At 38.6% G+C, this 20,287-nt stretch overlaps 2 protein-coding genes and 1 non-coding gene across 3 annotated transcripts; 2 read left to right on the forward strand and 1 right to left on the reverse strand.

Annotated features, from left to right (window-relative positions):
- The first annotated feature begins 1,902 nt into the window (after positions 1-1,902).
- LOC105052395 (protein RETICULATA-RELATED 3, chloroplastic) lies at positions 1,903-3,485 on the forward strand. Its single transcript, XM_010933190.4, has one exon. It carries the CDS (start codon positions 1,991-1,993, stop codon positions 3,086-3,088), a length of 1,098 nt encoding a protein of 365 aa, XP_010931492.1. The 5' UTR covers positions 1,903-1,990; the 3' UTR covers positions 3,089-3,485.
- Positions 3,486-6,007: 2,522 nt separating this feature from the next.
- Positions 6,008-6,088, forward strand: TRNAL-AAG (transfer RNA leucine (anticodon AAG)). Its single transcript has one exon. It is a non-coding gene; the product is annotated as a tRNA-Leu (tRNA).
- Positions 6,089-7,987: 1,899 nt separating this feature from the next.
- Positions 7,988-18,687, reverse strand: LOC105052394 (ABSCISIC ACID-INSENSITIVE 5-like protein 2). Its single transcript, XM_010933189.3, has 4 exons — positions 18,549-18,687; positions 16,821-17,852; positions 16,602-16,673; positions 7,988-8,541 (listed from the first exon to the last, which is right to left on the reverse strand). The coding sequence occupies exons 2-4, from the start codon at positions 17,652-17,654 to the stop codon at positions 8,461-8,463; spliced, it is 987 nt and encodes a 328-aa protein (XP_010931491.1). The 5' UTR covers positions 17,655-17,852; positions 18,549-18,687; the 3' UTR covers positions 7,988-8,460.
- Positions 18,688-20,287: the final 1,600 nt, after the last annotated feature.

Genomic DNA, 20,287 nt, shown 5'->3' on the forward strand with positions numbered 1-20,287 from the left:
GTGTTGGATAAGTTGTTATGTGATACGGTGGTAACCACCATATATAGTTAGATTGCTGTAATCATTGTATGAGTTGTTGCAACCATGTTAACATTATTATATGATCTAATCTCTTGTGACCTCATTATTATATAGCAAGTTAAAGGACTCGCATGGAGAGCCCATTCTCTTCTGTCTATCTTGCCATGCTTTCTCCTTTTTTTTTTTTCTTCCAGATCTTTTAAGTCACACTATCTTGTCATGGTGTCAGCCAAAGCTTTTCAGCTACAAAACCAATGCTGGAGAATGCAACTGCCAAGGTCCATGGCTTCAAACATTTAATGGAAACCATAGGGAAGCCACTACAGTTCTAATGGTGCAAGGGTTCCAGAAGCCCCCCACTAATAGGCCTATCACCAAAGAGTGGATGACAGTTCCCAGCTCTAGTGCCTGAGCACCAAGGCAGTCCTTTGCAACACCAAGTCCACTTCATCCTTCTCAACCATCTCACCTGTCCTCCTGAACCCCAATGTCGATCCTGCAACACACCTTCCTCCTATTAGAGAATGAACATCATGAGAGAGCTGGGAAGTTTCATCTCCTTTGTGATGATAGACCTATCAATGGGGTCTTCTGAGAACCCTTGCACCATTAGGTCCCTAGTCGCTGCTCTTTGTTTTCATCCAATGTTTTATGGCATGGACCTGAGACTGCTATCTTGAAGATTAATACAACATTGACGGTCGTGATGAAATGACTTGGTTTGTGAAGAACATGTTTATGAATGCGTCATGGTAGGTTAGCAATTTGGTGACTAGATCAGCAACACGGCCAAGCCAAGATAGAGCATAGATGTGCCACAAAATCAATCTTGGTTTTAGACGTAGTTAGACAGCTGAAGTAGTTTTTGTTATTTGCATCACTCATGTGAAGCCACCCTTCGCTCAAGCAAGGTGGTACTATGTGAAATGATGCCTTCTCTCTAAATAAAATGAAAATTCCATCTAACCATGTAGTTGTGCATTGATAAACGGGATGTTATCCAGGGAAAAAGCTAATTGAAGTCTGATAACACCATACTGTCTGTGCATAATGTGATGCCTTTTAACAATATTAACAGTCGCGTTGTCTCATAGACAAGTACATTTGAACAGTCAATTCATTTCATGAATAGGTGTGTCAATATCTATAAATAGAGGCTATTGATCACAAATTTGAGAGCATACTCCCATGCTTCCTCTGACTCTCTTCTTTTTTTAGTCAAGTTTACAGATTTGTAGAGAAATTCCGAAGATAAATCTTTAAAATTGATGCCTGTAGATTTCCGATGGCTTTGTTGCATCACGAAGGGAATTTGCCACAAACCCAGCAACAAACTCATTTGAGTGGAGACACATAATCTTAAAGATAGTGTTTATACACACCTCAAAGCCACAAATTTTTGATTCCTCTCATAAAAGCCTACTGCCTCAACATTTCTTATTGTCTAGTTCTTTTAAATTTTTTCATAATAATGAACAAAAGGTTTAATGAACCAATCAAGGTAGTATCCAATGTTCTTTTTTAATCTATGGGAGATGTTCAAAGAAAGCTAAATGGAATTTGAAAAAAAAAAGCCCTCAATAACTCATCAATAAAATTTGACATCTGTGAGGTGCATGGATGATTATAGAGGAAGACTCTAATTCATGGCCATGATCTACCAAATAGTTGCACGTTACTTGACAAGTGTAGTATGAGAGACAGAATCTTGGCCATGTACCGGCCTTCCTATCAAGGTAGCAGATCCCCTGGGGCTCTTAACAAAAATAGAGATAGCTGAACTTGTCTGGCATTTCGGTCTGGATTCATGAGGTTTGAAATGTTTCCGTGTGCATCCAGTCACCTGCTTTCCTCCCGTGATACGGGAAATTAGCACATCTAATTACTTAAAAAAAAAAAAAAATCCATTTGAACACCCAGAAGTAAACCCTCTCTCAGTCTCCTCACCCAAGGGAAGAAACCAAACGCCATGGCGGTCCCCCTCCGCTACTTCCAAGTCCGCGACGTCTCTGCCGCTCACCGCGCCGGAGACCACAGCCTCCCTGCCCGAAACCCCTTCCTGCCGGCCATCTCCCTCCCCTCCTCCTCCCGCCTCTTCTCCTCCTCAGCCACCGCCGCCTCTTCCCTCCTTTCCCTCAGCTCCTCAAAACCTAACCTCTGCCGCGCCTTCCCCTCACCCGATGCCCCTGATCTCGGCGGGGGAGGCGGCGATGGAAAACGCCCTGGGAGTGGTGGAGGCGGCGGAGGCGATGGCTTCCCCGAGGAGCCCTCTGATGGCGCTGCCGGCCCCCTCGTTCTCCTCCTCAGTGGATGGAGGTCGCGGGTCGCCGCCGACCCCCAATTCCCTTTCAAGGTCCTCATGGAGGAGCTCGTCGGGGTGAGCGCCTGCGTCCTCGGCGACATGGCCACCCGCCCAAACTTCGGCCTCAACGAGCTCGACTTCGTCTTCTCCACCCTCGTCGTGGGATCCATCCTCAACTTCGTCCTCATGTACCTCCTCGCCCCCACCTCCGCCTCCGCCGCCGTCACCCTCCCCGGCGTCTTCGCCGCCTGCCCCCCCAGCCACATGTTCGAGACCGGCCCCTACTCGCTCCTCTCCCGGCTGGGCACTTTTGTCTATAAAGGTGCCACCTTTGCCGCCGTCGGTTTCGCCGCCGGGCTCGCCGGGACCGCAATTTCGAATGGGCTGATCGCGTTGAGGAAAAAAATGGATCCTGAGTTTGAAACACCCAATAAGCCGCCACCGACGCTGTTAAATGCGCTGACATGGGCGTTGCATATGGGTATCAGCAGCAATTTCCGGTACCAGACGTTGAATGGCGTGGAGTTTTTGATGGCGAAGGTGCTGCCGCCGGCGGGGTTTAAGGCGTCGGTGGTGGCTCTGAGGTGCATGAACAATGTGTTGGGTGGGATGTCGTTTGTGGTGCTGGCGAGGTTGACAGGATCGCAGAAGGTGGAGAAGGAGAAGGGGGAGGAGAAGAGGAGGCTGATGGGGAATGAGGCAGCACCGGTGGCATTGGCAGAGGTTCGAGATGGGGAGTTGCAGAGGGGCGAGTCAAGTAAGTGAATTCCAACTATTGTTTCTAACTTATCCTTTTCCTAAGAAGGATGAGAAAGAAAGTGGAATTGATTATGAAGCAACAAAGAGATTTTGTTGAAGGAATGGTCTGTGTTTGGTGTAACTTATCAACTTCATTTAGGAACAATGAATAACTTGGGGATTTCAAGCCCTTTGTGTGCTAAATTTAAACTTCTGAATGAGAGAACACCACTGCAGTTTTTTTCCTTTTCATGGACATGATTCATGAGAACGTTTGTGTTGCCTAGAGGTTCGTCTGTTATGAGGCGATTAGATTGTCGATGTATGCTTTTCAGTTATGTAGTCTGTATCTATTCATGTTGAAATTTTAATGTTATATGACCTAAATGTTTTTAATTTAAGAAAAAACATTTGGCTTCATGAATATTATGTATGGTATTTCTGAGTCCCATGAATATCTGAGATAAAACTAGAGGAAGGTTCAAGTTACTATCTGGTGCTGCTGATGACAAGATGTTAAAAGTTCATAAATGTTAGGTTAGTCATTTTGGTTGCGGTGCACAAGTCTTCAATTGTATTCTAATCTGTAAAGGTGTTGCTTCTCTTGTAAAGATGCCAGACAAGATAGCAATTGATTTAGTTGAATAATGAAATAGAGTGGCAAAATAGTGACGGTTCTCTTTTCTTATGCATTTTGGTGTTTTATGAAGTAATGCTGCTGACAGCATAAACATCTCTTTCATACCTTTTATTACATGATGTATTTTTCTTGAAGGTATTGTTTGGAATCTAAATAAATGGTCACAGAATTTATATTAACTGCATTTAGTATGATTGACGAGACTTTAGCCTTTTTGGATTGGGTTTTAAGTCTGTAACTGCCCAAAATAAAGATTAGGAAACAGCAACTACCTCTGCACACCACCCTTCCATGATTTATTTACTCTATGACCTTTCTTCCTGAGACTATAATTATTGAATCTCTGATCAGAGCGAAAAATATTAACATCTTTATTGAGAATGTACCTATTTCCTTCAAATCTGTTGTTGAGAGAAGCATATTTTTGTGAGATTGAAGGATGCATTCCTTAAGATGATACTATATGTCATACCACTTGGCATCATATGATGGAGAGTGCTGCCTTGTTTGAACCAGATGTCTGCATCTTTTTCTTAAGAAAAAGAGTCTCCAACTATTTTACCAATTTTTGCACATATTCTGTGCTTAAATTGATTTATTCAATTTATTATGTAGAGAAGTAACTCTTCTGTAAGCTTATAATCTGGAAGAGTGAAATACTATTGGAAATCCATATATTTCTGGATGGTCTTGGCCGATTTTGTATAGACAGTCATTTAGCTGCCCCCCGCTCAATTTTTTTTTTCTGGTGGCATAAACAATTTTTGTTTAGTTGAACTCTCCTCCCTCTTCTTAAAATACAAGTTACTATAAAGCATATTTGCTGACAAGTGATGTATTTATTAGCTTTTGAGGTGAAACATGCTTGACATCCTTTCACAGCCTCATGGGAGTTGTGGTCTTATATACTAGTACAAATAATTATGTGCTTCCCCATTCAGTACAGATGCGCTGACTTCCCTAAGAATTCCAATACTTGTATACTGCTGCTACTGCTACTACTACTGCTGTTATCATTTGCCAAGGACTCCAAGTACTGGTCTGCTTCACCTAATAAAAATTCAACTATAGAATATTTTTTATGACAATTGGATACCTGGAGAGAGAGAGGCAGTCAAGTGGGCACAGACATCAAAACTGAAGGTTCACTTAAGGAATGTTGATTAAAGAGTGTTTTCAATCATCCATGATATCCTTAAGTTCTTCAAATGTCTTTTAATAGTGGAGTGGGGTTTTGATGCCTTTGCTTTATGGTTACCTACATTTACAGCGTTATCCTGTTTGTGTATTGAAATGAGTTTTTTTGAGAGGTGAAATCTTTCTTGGAGAAGCTACTCCAGTATTGAGTCGCAAGGTGTGTTTGTGTTAATAGGAATCCTTTGTCTTATATCCAATCGACCAAACATGTCTTAAGAGTGATAATTCTGGAATCTTAGGAGCTTAATCATTGGTTCCTGTTCTTTTTAATGGCAGCAAACTGCAAACTCCTTGTACTTTTACACCTTTATCAAATATCGCTCCGCCAATTCCAGACTGACTGTGGTAAGACTGAAATAACTTGTGTAATAGCTAACTATTTTATTGGAATAGAATTCAAGCATCTGTGAAACAATTTTAGATTGCTTTAGGTAAGCATATAAGAACCTTGTTATGTAGTTCCAAAGCATTTGGCTGCTGCAATCTGATTAGGTCTTGCAACTATGGTACATCCTATTTCAGTTGTTCCAAACCCTAATAAAAATGTAGTTGAATTTGATGCATGGATTTGCAACCCCTATCACTAAAACTTCACTGTAAATAAGATACAACTGTCCTGCATAGCTTTCCCATTGCATTGGTCAGATGTTTTTGCTTGCAGCATCACACAGGTAATTTGTTTGATGACTGCTATAAAATTGCTTTCAGTATCTTGGTTATGGGGACATCAAGCAAGGAGACTCTGTTCCTAACAGGTGAACACAGCGACCATATTTTCTTCTCAGGAGATGATACATTCGGTGAAACCCATGGGATATCCATGGGTTTGTTACCATAAAAGCTAGGGGGATAAGGCTTACGGTAGAGTCAGCATAGGGCATAACAACAATATGGCTTGCATGGGTAAGAAAGGAAACAACAATATGGCTTGCATGGGTAAGAAAGGAGCCTGCTTGGAATAGCTCCTGTGATGCGTACTCACCTAGATATTTGTCATATGCAAATCACTTAATTTTCGTATATTGTTGTGTGGTGCATAAATATTTTTGCTCTTTGTATGATGGTGGTCTAGAATTACCAATTAGAATTATTACTCCTAGTAACACAACGTTGAGATGGCCGAGTTGGTCTAAGGCGCCAGATTAAGGTTCTGGTCCGAAAGGGCGTGGGTTCAAATCCCACTCTCAACATATTAAAATTATTATTTTTAAAATTTGTAACATACAAATATATTAGCAAAGTCTTTTAAAGACACAACTTACAAATATATTAGCAAAGTCTTTTAAAGACACAACCTTTTGTTCGTGGAGTGAATGTTGTCAATTTGCCTCATTTGAGTCAGCCTCCTGGTTATTCAAATAGGCTATCCCAAAGTCAATTTTTACATTGTTCAAATCAAATTATTACAGTTGCAAACATTTTTATATTGTTCAAATCAAAGTATTAGAGATGCTTATAGGGGAGTGGAATAATAATAATAATAACAATCTTTTCTCCATTCCTTGCTCATCAGTACTCGGAAATATAGATGATGAAGAGATTCTTGAATAGATGAATCCACCTTGCCAATATCTCTCGTATATATATGATATAATATAGAAGTGGCAATTTGGACTTGGTTGTTACGAGGAAAATGCCACATTGGTATTGTTCTGTTTTTTTTTCTTCATGTCGTCTTGCCTTCAAACTAAATTCTGTTTATCCACCCACGAGCGCCCATAGAGCTGGGTAAGATCAACCTGTGCGTGAAAATTGAACTAAGTTTCACAAGAGAGTGTTATTGTGAATTTCAATTTAGTACATACAATATTTTTCTCAAAAACATTACTATATATAATACGAACTTCATGAATCTAAGAGTTGATTCATGACAGACCAATTGGTATGGTATGATGCATTAGGAAATGTTACGTCATGACGTGACTACTTGCTGTTTTAGCTCAAAACTAATTAAATCTTTAGCTGATGGTGTGATTAGGGATATTTGGAAGAGGGTAGGATGGTGGAGTGTCACACTTCATTATTGTCGAAGCTTTTCCGCTAAAGTATAAATCGCATACTGCATGTCTTTTTGTCCCCACTTCATGGAAATATCCAAGTCAAGTCCTGCCGAAGCAAGACGCTGTTAGAATTGATGTGTGTAATAGTAGAGATACAACAACAAGAGTTTGATTCGGGGATATATGTACAGTGTTTTTGGGTTGCTTTTGTTTTGTTTGGACTTCTATTTCCCCTATCTCCTGCTGTTGAGTCTAATAAACAATCATAAGATTATAATGGTCAATTTTCCATTTTCTGTTTAGTTGATCATCCAGGCTACATCTTGATAACAACCTTGGCCTTGACATTCTTCAGAAACATATTAGAAAAGGAGGAACTTGGATAATCGTGCTGTAGAATATGTTATCTCATCGGGTATTTTACTTAATGTAAGCACTGCACCTCATTGCAAGATAAAAGAAATATTCCAAGGTTTTCTAAGACTTTGATAAATCTTATAGCAACGATATGATGATAAAAGTTTTCAAGTAATTTCCCTTGCAGTTTCCCATTTTAAGTGGACACTATGCTGTAGTTTGCAGTGACCGATCTATCTCTTGTGTTGCTCATCTCTAAAGAGCATTGCTTTGAACACCAATGGAAAGATGTTTTGCTCTTGGGCGAACCAAATTCCAGCAGGAAGATGGCTTACCACACCCTACCCTAGCCGTCGATAAATACCATGTGAGACAAAAAGATTTCGAGGGCCATTGGCTACAATACCAAGCATAAATTTCCTCTAGATTATACATAATAATATTACTTGGGCAAAACATTTGATCAGGATGTGTCTTAGAAAGGATTGCCTCCTCCTCCAAAACAATTAACACCATAACTTCATGCGTTGGCTTTACTAACTTTATCAACATGATATCTTACTAACTTCATGCATTAGCTTCAAATCCAAGCGGTCTGAAAGGTAACCCCACCTGCTTTCTACAGTAAACAGTATTAATGCCTCATCTCATCAATCTAGTAAATGTTTTATAAACATAATGGGGTATCAGCCACATAATATGATTCTGATTGCATGAGCTTACCAACTGAGCTAGTATGGCAAATATACACAAACTTTTAACTCCAAAGGTAAGTTAGAATTTACAAGTCAAATGAATCACACTAATCCTGTAGCAACTTTATATAAAAAGAGTACTGAAAATTACACTTGAGTGCTGCTGCTTTCGATAGATCTTATGCCCAGAAACTATGAGAGCTGCAGTTCTGCACACGTCCAACTTTTATCCACTAGTTCGGTAACCATCAAAGCTAAAATGCTGAAAAAAGGCACATGAAATACATAAAAGAACTCTGAATGTGCTGATGTGCCTAGCAGATTTACAACGAACAAAGCCTTAGTAGAAGCCGACGACAGAAAAGGGGCAGGAGCAGCATACGTAGGGGCCCTCACAATCTTAAAACCCTGAAGCAGGAGAGCTAAAAACCCAAAGCTACCACATATTTCTAACCCAAGAGGCAAATATAACACTCACATGCCAGTCTACAAAATTTAATATGAACATGATCAGAAGGAAGCTGAACTTGTTCTCCGAAGTTGATACCTCGGTTCTGGCAGAGGCATGGAGAACAGTATCTTGTCCAATTCCTGCAAGGGAATAGAAAAATAGAGTCAGCTTTCTGGTGTGGGGTACAAGCTCAATCTTCAGAAGAGAAACATTTTCACCAAAAATTATAAGCTAAAACTAAAACTCCGGTCATGGATCACTTTGTTCTTCTTTATACCTGCAACATGGAATGCCTATGGTTTGGAAATTATAGCATAATCTGGTTTTCCCACTAAATCAATTAGGAAAGAAGAATGTATATAAGAAACTAAGTATTTTCTTGTAAAAGCCAGATAGCAATATTTCTTAACAACAAACATAGAAACAGCCACAAGATTGTAGAAGATGAATTTGATAATATGCATGGTGAGACGCAGAGGTGTCTCTGTGAAAAAAGCAACCAAGAAGTACTTCTGAAGCGATAAGTTCAAAGAACTAATGACATAATTAGTCCTGCAGCATTTTATGTAGCATGAGAAAGTTAACCACCTAGCCAGACATTCTCATGTGAAAGGGGAATTAAGCAGAAACTGATAGCACATCATCGTTTTTTCTTTTCAACATCCGTTCCAATAGCAATCACCGCGGCATAGGACCATTCACAAATTTGAGCAACTACTCTTCTGATTGCAGGTGCCTCTATATCATCCTTTTCCAATCATGTGATACTCTATAATTATATATATATATATTTATCATATAGCTTAAGTTCTCATCCTTACACAATTTAGGAGCAATTGATGTCTTAACACTTTTCCCACCTACTATTTGGAAAATGCTCAATTGGATCACCAAGGTACAGCATGGGAAAAGGAGTTATTGAAGTCATGTTACATCTTATTCCCTTTTTCCAGGTTCTTGTTTTTCTTTTTTTTTTCTTCCTTCTCTGTTTTTGTGTGTGTGTTCAACCTACATGAGAAGAACTTGGTGGGTTGAGTCAAGATCCACGCCACATGCAACCTGGTGATGATTCACTCTCAGTCGTTGCTTTGGCATGCTAGTGGAGGCTAACGCAGCCTACCTTCTGCTTGGCTTTTGAAAATTCTGCAGGACTGGACCAACAAAGTAAACTGATCCGTTCCCACAGTTTTGTTTGACGACCACATGCACAAGATGCTTTCAAGTGGTTGAGATAAAACATTAGGAAAGTTATATTAAAAAGATTTTATGTTCCACTAAGTTACAAGGGGTAGCATCAACACATGATATGAATATGGCATAGTTTTTTAGAGCATCTAAATGGAGAGCAGAAGTGACCCAGTGAGGACGACCATTCTGATTTCGACTGATGGATCTAAAAAAATACAGAGAAGAGACAGGAAGGACCTAGGCTGAAGCAGAAATAGGGACAGAGTGCAGCTTGAGAAGAAAGAACATAAAGCTCGGAATAGCCTGAGATGAAAAATTCATAACTCTAGCCATGGTTGATGGTTTAAGATATGTTGGCTATAGTTATGCTTGCGGTCTTAAGCAGTCAAAACAATTTGTCTACATCATCATCATCATGCTACTACTCTCCCATACCTAAAATTGGTCACAAGACTTCATTGTTTTGAAAGGTGCCTAGGTCAAAAAGAACACAATAATGGAGACCAAAAATAGCTGAAACCACCTTTTATCACTCTTTACTATTTGCTATTTCACTGGAGCTGTTTGATCATAGAATATGATATAGAACCATTCCAAATTTCTCCGATGAAAGATCTAAATAATGGAAGAAAGAAAAGTCAATAACATGAAATTTCTTGACTGGTAAAGGTTCTCAGACATGCAAAAAGGTAGTGTATTCTCAACACAGTGCAAGCTGAAAAAGCACGAGCAAGCAGCAAACCTACAGATGGAGGTGAAGGGGCTGATGATATCATCATATGAAAAGCTTCTAGCATTTCAATACAGATAAAGAAGCTTATAATGTCAAGGTAAGTACCCAGCATTGGCTTCTCGACCTCATATATTAAAATGCAAATGGATACAAACTAGGGCATCAATAAAGGTCAACTGATGCAAGAGTTTTAAAATGTATTTATATATTAGTTTTTTTTTTTTTAAGAAAAAATGCAAACATATTTCAAGATTCCCATATCAATCAAGTGAATTATCAACACCTCAATCACTCAATGTCACCTAATTCGTCATGTATTTCTGTTCCCTCTAAGTAATCCACATCATCAAACTATGACCCAAAAAAAAAAAAGAAAGAAATACAATATTCACTTTGATAGAATGCTGCACTTGCTGGAAGGAAATGAGCTCATCTATCATCCACAAAACATAATGAGGAAGATTGTGAAGCAAAACCAACACAAAGCAACAAATCAGAAACTCAAAAATCTTGAGAGGGCAACAGAACTCCAAATAAATCACATACATGCCCAATATCAGTTCAAATGGTAAAGGAGTTCACCAAGACATCAAATAGCGCCAGCACCACCTCACTCAATCAACACCCCCCCCCCACACAACACACAAAACCTCCTCCTCCTCCAGCATTTTCTAAATTCATAATGTTGGTAGCCCTGAAAAGTTCAAGTATGAAACGTGTGCCTAATCTCTCAATCAGAGGATAGTTTATCTAGAGGACAAGGGAGGATGGGAAACCATATATCTGCATCCCCTCTTCACTAATTTGAGAACACGAACTCCAAGCAACAGACTACACCAACAACCTACTCCTATATACTACTCAAACTAATGCCCACTCCAAATGACTCGCCTCCTGTTACTGCTTATGCTGACTCAACCAATCATCCTTGCCCTTACAGGATCTTTCAAATATCACACTACTCAACCCAAAGGGGCAGACTACAGAACATCTATCCCTAGCTCATAGTTTACACGCAACACCTATTTCAAAGCCTCCTCTGCTCCTGTAAATGTTTATATGATTCATTTTCAAATGGGACATCCCAACATACTCTCATTACCTGAAGAAGTTGACCCTTCCTATTTTTGATTGATGAAGATCATTGCTTTTACTTGATAAGGTTTTCATTGTTCTCATATGAAACGGATCAGCAGTAATCAAAGCAAATTCATTTTGACTTTATTGCAATTTTGGGTTTGAATGCATGAGTCCTTTTATCAGACCTATTTTGAGTAGGAATAGTTTCAACAGGTCCTGTTTTAGGAGTAGACCAGGTTAGGAATGTCTAAATTCATAAGGTTTGTGCTTTCAAGTAGTTTTGATGCCTGTAATGCCTTCATAAAAGGGATTTGCAATTACAAGAAAGTTTTGACTGTCTTTTGTAGTAAAAAGGTCTTATAGCTCAAGTCATGTTTTAGAGTTGAAATGGTGTCAACCAATATAGTAATCATGATTTAGATTATGACAGTACAAATTTTGGTGAACATGAAGGATTGCACCCTTGTTTGTCATCGCAACTGAGTTACTAAACTTCATGGAATTATACTCAGCAAAGTTTCTAATTATCCCAGATTGCATGAATTAAAGCTAAACCTAATCAAGCATCCATATCTAACAATTACCCTTCAAGTCTTCATGGCAGGCCTCTGTATTGCCAAAACTACCTTGACTCAGAATGTGACATGAATTCATGGCGGTAACATCCAGATGACAATAGTTGTGAAAATCTCTTTCATCCATCCATGGACCCTTATCAAATTAGAGCACTTTCTTACACCCAACCCCATTTTGATGAGATAAATCTTCGATGATGATGATGATGATGATCCTTGTGCTGAGGAGATATTTTAATGATCTTGGTATACCAAGTACAAAAGGTGAATATTGTCGTTTCAAAATTGGAACTTCATGGCTCTATCCAAGAGCATTAGAATATTAGGGCAAGATGAAAAATCCAACCCAGAGTAGATGGAAAAGTACTTGACACTTCTACTGACACATGCTTGTATTCCTTTTCAAGGGCATAAATAAAACTTCTGCTAAAAATGACATATTGAAATGTGGTGAATAGTCCTTAAGAATGATATCTGTAAGCGAATTCTTCAAAGATGATGGATCATAATTTGCTATTAGGAAAGTACCACAACAGAGATTTGTCATCACTAAATATAATATTGGTTTCATTTTGATGTTTACTAAAAGGCTATTCCTGGCAAACAAAGCTCAATAGAGCATGTATTTTATCAAAATCAATAGTAGACATTATTCTTATTGGCTTCTTACATTTTGATTCTCCTAAAACACATAAGTATTCATGTTTTACTTTGACATAGATATATTTCACTGAAAATATAAATCACCTAGAAGTTTCATTTATTGTAAATATAGACGAAGAGAAATCAAAATGACATTGTTCACAGCCACTAATGTTTACTTTTCCTTGTACAAGCATGTTTTATATCTATTAAGTTCAAAGCAATGGAAGTCTATGTTAAGATTAGAAACTGAAATGGATGACTAGGTTATATGTGATTTGATTCCCTAAGTTTCTTATAAAGTTAAGAAAAAATAATATATATTGCTTACTGAACATTATTGATGAAATAAGGATTTGGAAATTTGATTTCATTCAAACAAAATAAAAATTTAAGAATAATTTATCTTCTAGAACACTGCATGTGATTGGTGCAATTTGCTCTCCAAGATTCAGGATGGAACTGGAGGATTGATCAAGAAGAGCCCTCCAAGCAAGCATACAGATATAATGATTTGAAAGGGGATAAATGGAAAGAAATTTCTTGGGCTCTTGAACAAGATGCTTTCTTTAGGATGCTCGTAGTTATACTGGGAAAATCCTGCTTTTATTTTTCCAGAAATAATGTCAGATAATGTGATTGACGAATAAAATGGGACAGACAGAAAGTGAAGATGAAGTTATGGGTGATAAACAGGAGCTGATTGGTGTTTTTATCTATTACCTATGGCACTGGTTTTACCATAGGCAATTAATATTTCGATGATGTGGTGTGTTATTTACTACTATAAATATTTCTCATATTTATTTATCTTTTATTTTCATTAAAAAAGGGTTAATCATGACAGGAACTGTATCTTAATAAGGATATTATTTAGATAACTCTGAGACCTATTAAGCAACCAACTCTGAGACCTAGAAAGCAGCCTAAGCAAATGACGAGTGAAAATAAATTACATACTAGGAAAGTTTAGAAAAGTAGGCAAAAGGCCACATGCCAAGAAAAGTACCTGCTAAAAATGTACGGGCTGGGTGCAAAAATACAAGATTTTATTCCCAAAGAGCTTCTGAAATAATTTCCAGTCATCAGATATGTTCAGCACATTATTGACCACATCTTTGATAACTCACCTACCATATTCATTATCTCATATCAAAATAACTTGGAGAGTTGCAACATCAGGTAAAAGACATGGGTTAAAGGTCTAGCTTGTGAAAGCATAAGCACATGTCATGTGCCCACATTTGCACATCATAAGTTTGCAAGATTCCTTATTGTCATCAAATACATTCTTTTTCATTTAAAAAACTAAAGAAATTAAGAGATTTTAGTTCATGTTATACAGAACGTGAACTGGGGCCATATAATAGCCATCCCAAGGAACCACTAGAATGGAAAGCTATCAAGAAGAGGAGAAATATAGAAGAATTGAAAACAATATCAGAGATAGTCGGAAAACTTCTATTTACGGTTTTTCCCCTCTTATTATTAGTGAGTTTCTTAAAGGGATTCTTGTTGGTGGAATCTCTCAAACAATATTTGCATGCGGACAAGCTAAGTTTGGTGCAAACCAATAAAACTTCTACCATGAAGAGTTCAACCGCAATGGTTGAAAATTCAAAAAATTTGATGGCAACTCCCACATACAAGGATACGCAACAGTACATACATGCACCGACAAATGCATGCATGCATGCAGCTGCACACACACACACACACACAAGGCATGACCCGCAAACCAACGAAATCTAAGCCCCTGTCCATCCCCCTCCAATTTGATGCACATATCCCATGCATGATCGATATGCTTTTCTTAGAAGATCCACTATCCCAAAACTCCGTACCTCAAGCTACAGATATGAGATCCCAGCTGGAATTAAAACAGCCCATAGCCCTTGTTCTTTCCACATCAGAAGGGTGAGAGTTTTATTTGCAAGGTCATCAATTCTTGGTGATGACCCAAAGTTTTCATAAAGCTTTCTTGAACAATTGCAAGAAATATTCTGAACAATTGACTTAATTTTTTTTTTTTTTTTTTAAAGCAAGATAAAACAGCAACAACAACATACATGCAAGCCTTATCCACCTACTTCTATCTTTTTCTTAGAAGATCCACTATCCCAAAACTCCGTACCTCAAGCTACAGATATGAGATCCCAGCTGGAATTAAAACAGCCCATAGCCCTTGTTCTTTCCACATCAGAAGGGTGAGAGTTTTATTTGCAAGGTCATCAATTCTTGGTGATGACCCAAAGTTTTCATAAAGCTTTCTTGAACAATTGCAAGAAATATTCTGAACAATTGACTTAATTTTTTTTTTTTTTTTTTAAAGCAAGATAAAACAGCAACAACAACATACATGCAAGCCTTATCCACCTACTTCTATCTTTTTCTTGGGTTATCAAAGATTTGGATCTTTTCTAGAAAAATCTAGTCTGAAGAACAGCTACATTTCTTGGTACCAGAGTTACTAAAGCAACTGTGATACCATACCTAGCCATCCACCTTTGATACATGTGTGCATATTTACATGCATGCATGCAGACACATGTTTAGCATTTGTTACTTTATGAACTCATGGTGAAATCTAAAGTTACCTAAATTAGAAGAGGATAATTAGAAACACAGATCTTGCTCTGGGCATTAGTATGTATAGTAAAAGAAATACTGAAGGTCTGTCAAATGGGGGTTTTCTAGCTGGTTTGTCAAAGAAAACACAGATCTCATATTGGGAATGCATGTGCATCAAAGGCCTACAGAAAGTCTTGGTAGTTCTCTAGCTTATCATACAAGATATTAGAAAAATGATTGACCTATAAAGTGATTAAATAAGTATTATTGTGTCAAATTAGATGACAAAAGCTGGTTTGTGTTCATCCATGGCAAACTATAAGAGGTATGGTAGACAGATGATGATGTAGATTAAGATCGGTGACAAGTATATTTGGTAGTATGGTCAAATATTGGAGCCTCTTACTTGGGAAATTTTATTTCAATAGCTAAATAATTCAAAAGAAAGAAAAATCCAGAAATGCCTTTTCTTTTTTGTCCTCTTAGACACAGTATGTGATAATAAAAAAAATAATAATTTGGTGGGTGTTGGGAAGATAAGATTTTCTAAGATGATTATGCAGAGATCATTACAAACAACTTAAAAATAAAAAGAGTAGATGATAAGCAATGTGCTAAAATCTCTGACCTCCTGATTGTAATTTATTTTACATAAGGAAGAGAGCTTTCAGAATGACAAGTACATAATAAAGTGCTTGCTCCTATATTCAAGGTGGCATTTTTTACCTTCTAAAGTTGATTAGAGGGAACATGTTCACAATCAGAACACATTCACAAATAAATATACCAGTCACAAATCTCTCAACCAAATAAAGCAATAAAAAATTTTGAGTTTAGCATGATAATGGTAGGAGAATATTCAGTCTAAGCCTTAGAAGAATGCAAATTAACGGGAGCAAGTCATAGATCATAAGATTTTTAATCTTTTGAAGTAAATATACATTCATCAACAATTTGTCTAAGTAAATAACCAATTCAAAGTACTTTGTTGCCCTCACACTTCAGAAAATTATACAAACACTTGACAAATGTCAGATGAAGTGCTTATCTATTCAGTTAAAAAAGGATGAATAAAGTATACATCCATGTGCCAGGGATCCGAGTTTTGAAGGACCACTTTCTCAACATTAAGTTCTACATAACTTAATCATTGATGAAGTCAAGCAATGACAAGTTGCCAGAATAAATACATTCACCTTATTGCAAAAAATTTTGGTTAATGATTCAACATCATACCGAATCTTAAGCAAAATGAGTCAAGAAATCAAAGTTTCTGCATCACATATAGGAATCATAATTTTCTAATGCACCAATAACTACAACTAGAAATTTGGGTATGATGATATGGAAAACCAAACACTCATAAGGCTACATCCATCAAAATCCTAACAGACGACAACAAAATATATACCTTCTGCTTCTTCAGTCTCTCATTTTCCTCTTCAAGACGGGAAACCTTGTATTCCAGCTCATTTGTGTAGGCCTAGCATTGCAACTCAAACCTTTGTTAGATAATGAATGATTGAATAAAATTATAGTAAATACCAAAGCATTGTATGCCACACCATAGCAGACTGAAGATGGTGAACAAAAAAAACAAGCTTTAGAAAAACAAAACATGGAGACCAACCTGCTTCCTAGCTCTTGAACGGGCAGCAGACTCCCGATTCTTGATCATCCTCTTCTGCCTCCTCTCCACTAATTTATCTGTCTTGTCCCCTGAAGCTGCTCGTTTACGACCTGGTGTCTGTGGATCAGAGAGTGCCCCCAATCCAGGAGATGAAATGCTCATCTGGCCATCAGGGAAGACAGCATCCAAAATAGGGCTGGCGCCAAGACCCAAAGGCTGAGGGACCGGACGGCTTGGCACATAAGCACCCATCATGCTTTGCTGCCCCTGCTGATGCTGATCCATGGCAGACATCTGACGATACTGCTGCAACCAATGTGCCCCTTGTCCAAAATCCTGCGGCCCACCCACTGGATTGGCACTTCCAACAGGACCCACACTCCTCATCATATCATTCGCATCCTTAGCAGAGCCCTCCACAACCACCCCGGCCTTCACCAGAAAATCCTCCAGTGTCATCTCTCCAAGCGTCACCTGCCTCTCACGACCTGATCTCTGCTCCTCGATGCTCTTGTGCTGCCCCTGCTGGATATCTCTCCACACCTCATCCACTGTCTTCTTGCTTAGGGCCTGTGGCATGGTAATACTTCCCTGGCGCTGGAGGCCAGAACTAGAGGTATATTGGCTGGTGGCAGCGTCCAGGTCCATTCCCAAGGATTGGTTGCCTTCTGGGAACACGCTTTTGAGGAGCTCATCAAGGTTCATGCTGGTCAAGGGTTCACCAAAGTGGCTCTGGACCTCATTGAGGGTAAGGCTATAAAGAAATCCTTGCCTCGCTAAGCTCTCAATCTGGAATCGCTGCCCTCCACTGCCGCCACCACCCTGTGACGCCATTGTCTAAATCCCCATTCACCAACTCCACAACCAAATCTGAGCGGCCAGAGCTTCAGGCTCAGACCCCACATGCGAAATATTTGAATAACTCCAAAATACAAAAAGAACCTAAATGCACAAGTCTTTCTCTTTTCTTCTAAAGTTCCTCTCTTTTGATAAGATCAACTAGAAATACCTTCTATCCTTCCAAACACCAATCTGCAAATCAAAAGGACACAACTCAGAAAGAGCTTACAATAAAACAAAACCAGTGATCTTGAGAACTCTGTTGAAAAGACTTCATCTTTGTCCGCCATAAAAGAACTCAAGATGCTCTTAAAAAGAGATTCCCGGATACAAAAAAACTAAAAGGGGCTGAAAGTTTTCATCGATTCCAATACCCAAAAATATTTAAAAAACCCTAAAAATACCAACTTTACCACATCGAACCAATCCCTTTAAAATCCCAATCCAATCCCCAATCCCAAATCCCAAAACCAGAACAATCCCATCTGGAATTCAAACCAGAACATCTTAAAACGGACAAAAGATCTCATTTTAAGCAAAGAAACATGGTTCTTATTTCAAAAAAAAAAAAAAAAGAAAGCAAGAGAAAACCCAAAAGAAGGGTAAAGTCTGCACTGAAAACAACCCCGCGGAACCAGAATTCAACCCAGTAGGCATAAAAGCAGATTGAGGACATCTAATTTGGAAGAGAACCAAACACATCCAGCAAGTCCCATCACCCAAGCCGTGACCTCGGCCCTCCCAAAAAGGCCTCCGCGAATAAGAACTACTTTGTCATCAAACTCTTTCCCCCAAATTTCCACCCCCAAAGAACCTACAGAAGAGCCCGAAACGCGAGAAAATCTGAGTACAAATAAAGCAAACTCCAAAAAATCTTTTCCTACTCACCATCAATTGGATTAGAGCCTCCGAACACCAGCACCCATTTCTCCATTATTTTCCTCAAATCCAGTCGCAGTGAGAAGGAGCGACGATAAGAGAGGGAGAGCCAAAAACCAAATGCTCACGGACAAAACCTATGATTTCAACCGCGGTAACGGTGAGTTTATATATTTGAGGGTAGGGGCTGCTGGGGATGGGCCCCACCAAGGTGGACTTTCGATTTGTCTCCTTCATCGGACATACCATGTATCCAATCGGACTAGATGCATTGCAGCTTGGTCAGAATGTGACGCCATTGGTCAATGTGGAGATATGGCCCCCAAGATATTTGCGCTGGCAATGGCTTTCTAAAAACAGGTAAAGATATTTTACCAAAAAAACACAGGTAAGATATTTTACCAAGATATTTGATATTGGTGGCCCTGCCCCAAGATCAAGCTCTTGCAATATGACAAAAAATCAGCAAATCTTATCGCGTCTAATTGGTGAGAAAAGTGAATCACTTAAGATCTGATAGAGCGAAATATTGATGCATGACGGTGTAACAAAAATGTATAGCCAATTTCCTCATCATCTATATCTATGTTATATCTTTACAATTTTAAATGTTGCGACAACTTTATGTGCTCATGGTAGCTGCGTGGTGCTATGGTGAATGAAGAATCAATGGATTTTTTGTTTGTTGTTCTCCGCTCTCTGCTCATGTTATGCTTTGACTCTTATGATGACTTCTTTGTTGCAATGAAATGATGTAGGCTGATTAAACTTACGCGCAAAGTTATAAATAAATAGCATTGTTTCCACACACAAATGCATTGATGTTTTAATAGTGAAGATAGGATCTAATATTTATACATAAAGTAACAGTGCGGTTAAAATCTAATCATTATCTCAATAAATAAAAAAGAAATAGTGCAGCAACTATAGATTTGTAATTATTTGCATCAGAGTCTATTGCCCCTTGCAAAACTTTGTAAAGCTAGCATCTCAGGTTCGAACAGAAAAGGAGTAATTTTACCATTCCAACAAACTGGAATGGGTCAATGGAAGAGAAAATAGAATTGGCGGAAATAATAGCCAAGGGCCGGGAACTAATGTTCCCTTCCCCAAAATCTTAAGCCACTTCAACAGTTACAGGCCAACAGTTTAGATCTGGATTTGATCCATTGATGGCTCAGGACTTGTTGGTTTCGAGTAAAGTCCACGAAGCATTACATTTCAACACCCAGATGTTTCTTGTTTAATCTTTTGCCTCTAATTGGGTCCAGTCAGGTCTGATCATGTCTTGTGTCCAATTCATATATAAGCTTTTTGGAAATCTTGGTTTAGATTTGACGTCCGTACTCAACAATATTTTGTAGTAGGGCATGTCTGTTAGGTCTAGTGCAATTTAATTAGATGAGGCCCAGATAACTTGCTTTGCTACTTTTAACCCACTTTTTAAATCCTGACAATGCCTGCATGATTTGAGTGCTTTCAGATTCCTTTATATCTAAGACATTAGCTTTTGTTTAACCTAGGACAGCCTGCCTTCTTATTGCAATGTTATGATGGTGAGTGAGAGTGGGTGGGAGGCCCCAACCTTTGTTTTATGCATCAATGAAGACCTAACACTAGCCTATGAAAACTCTGTCAAGCACACTAAAGGATTCAATTTTTCTTGTTTAACATCCAACCATCTTGTTACAGCATTGTCTATTGGATTCTACAATAGGAATTATATGACATAGATACAACGCAACTGA

Source organism: Elaeis guineensis, chromosome 10 (genome assembly GCF_000442705.2).
Source record: "Elaeis guineensis isolate ETL-2024a chromosome 10, EG11, whole genome shotgun sequence".
In the NCBI taxonomy this organism is placed as follows: domain Eukaryota; kingdom Viridiplantae; phylum Streptophyta; class Magnoliopsida; order Arecales; family Arecaceae; genus Elaeis; species Elaeis guineensis.

Bases quoted from the DNA above. Each gene is read 5' to 3' on its own strand.
- LOC105052395 (XM_010933190.4), top strand. From the start codon at position 1,991: ATGGCGGTCCCCCTCCGCTACTTCCAAGTCCGCGACGTCTCTGCCGCT.
- LOC105052394 (XM_010933189.3), bottom strand. From the start codon at position 17,654: ATGGCGTCACAGGGTGGTGGCGGCAGTGGAGGGCAGCGATTCCAGATT. The intron at 16,674-16,820 runs GTTGGTCTCCAT...TTGCAATGCTAG, and splicing joins GTTCAAGAGCTAGGAAGCAG to GCCTACACAAATGAGCTGGA. The intron at 8,542-16,601 runs GTATATATTTTG...ATTCCCTTGCAG, and splicing joins AGAGACTGAAGAAGCAGAAG to GAATTGGACAAGATACTGTT.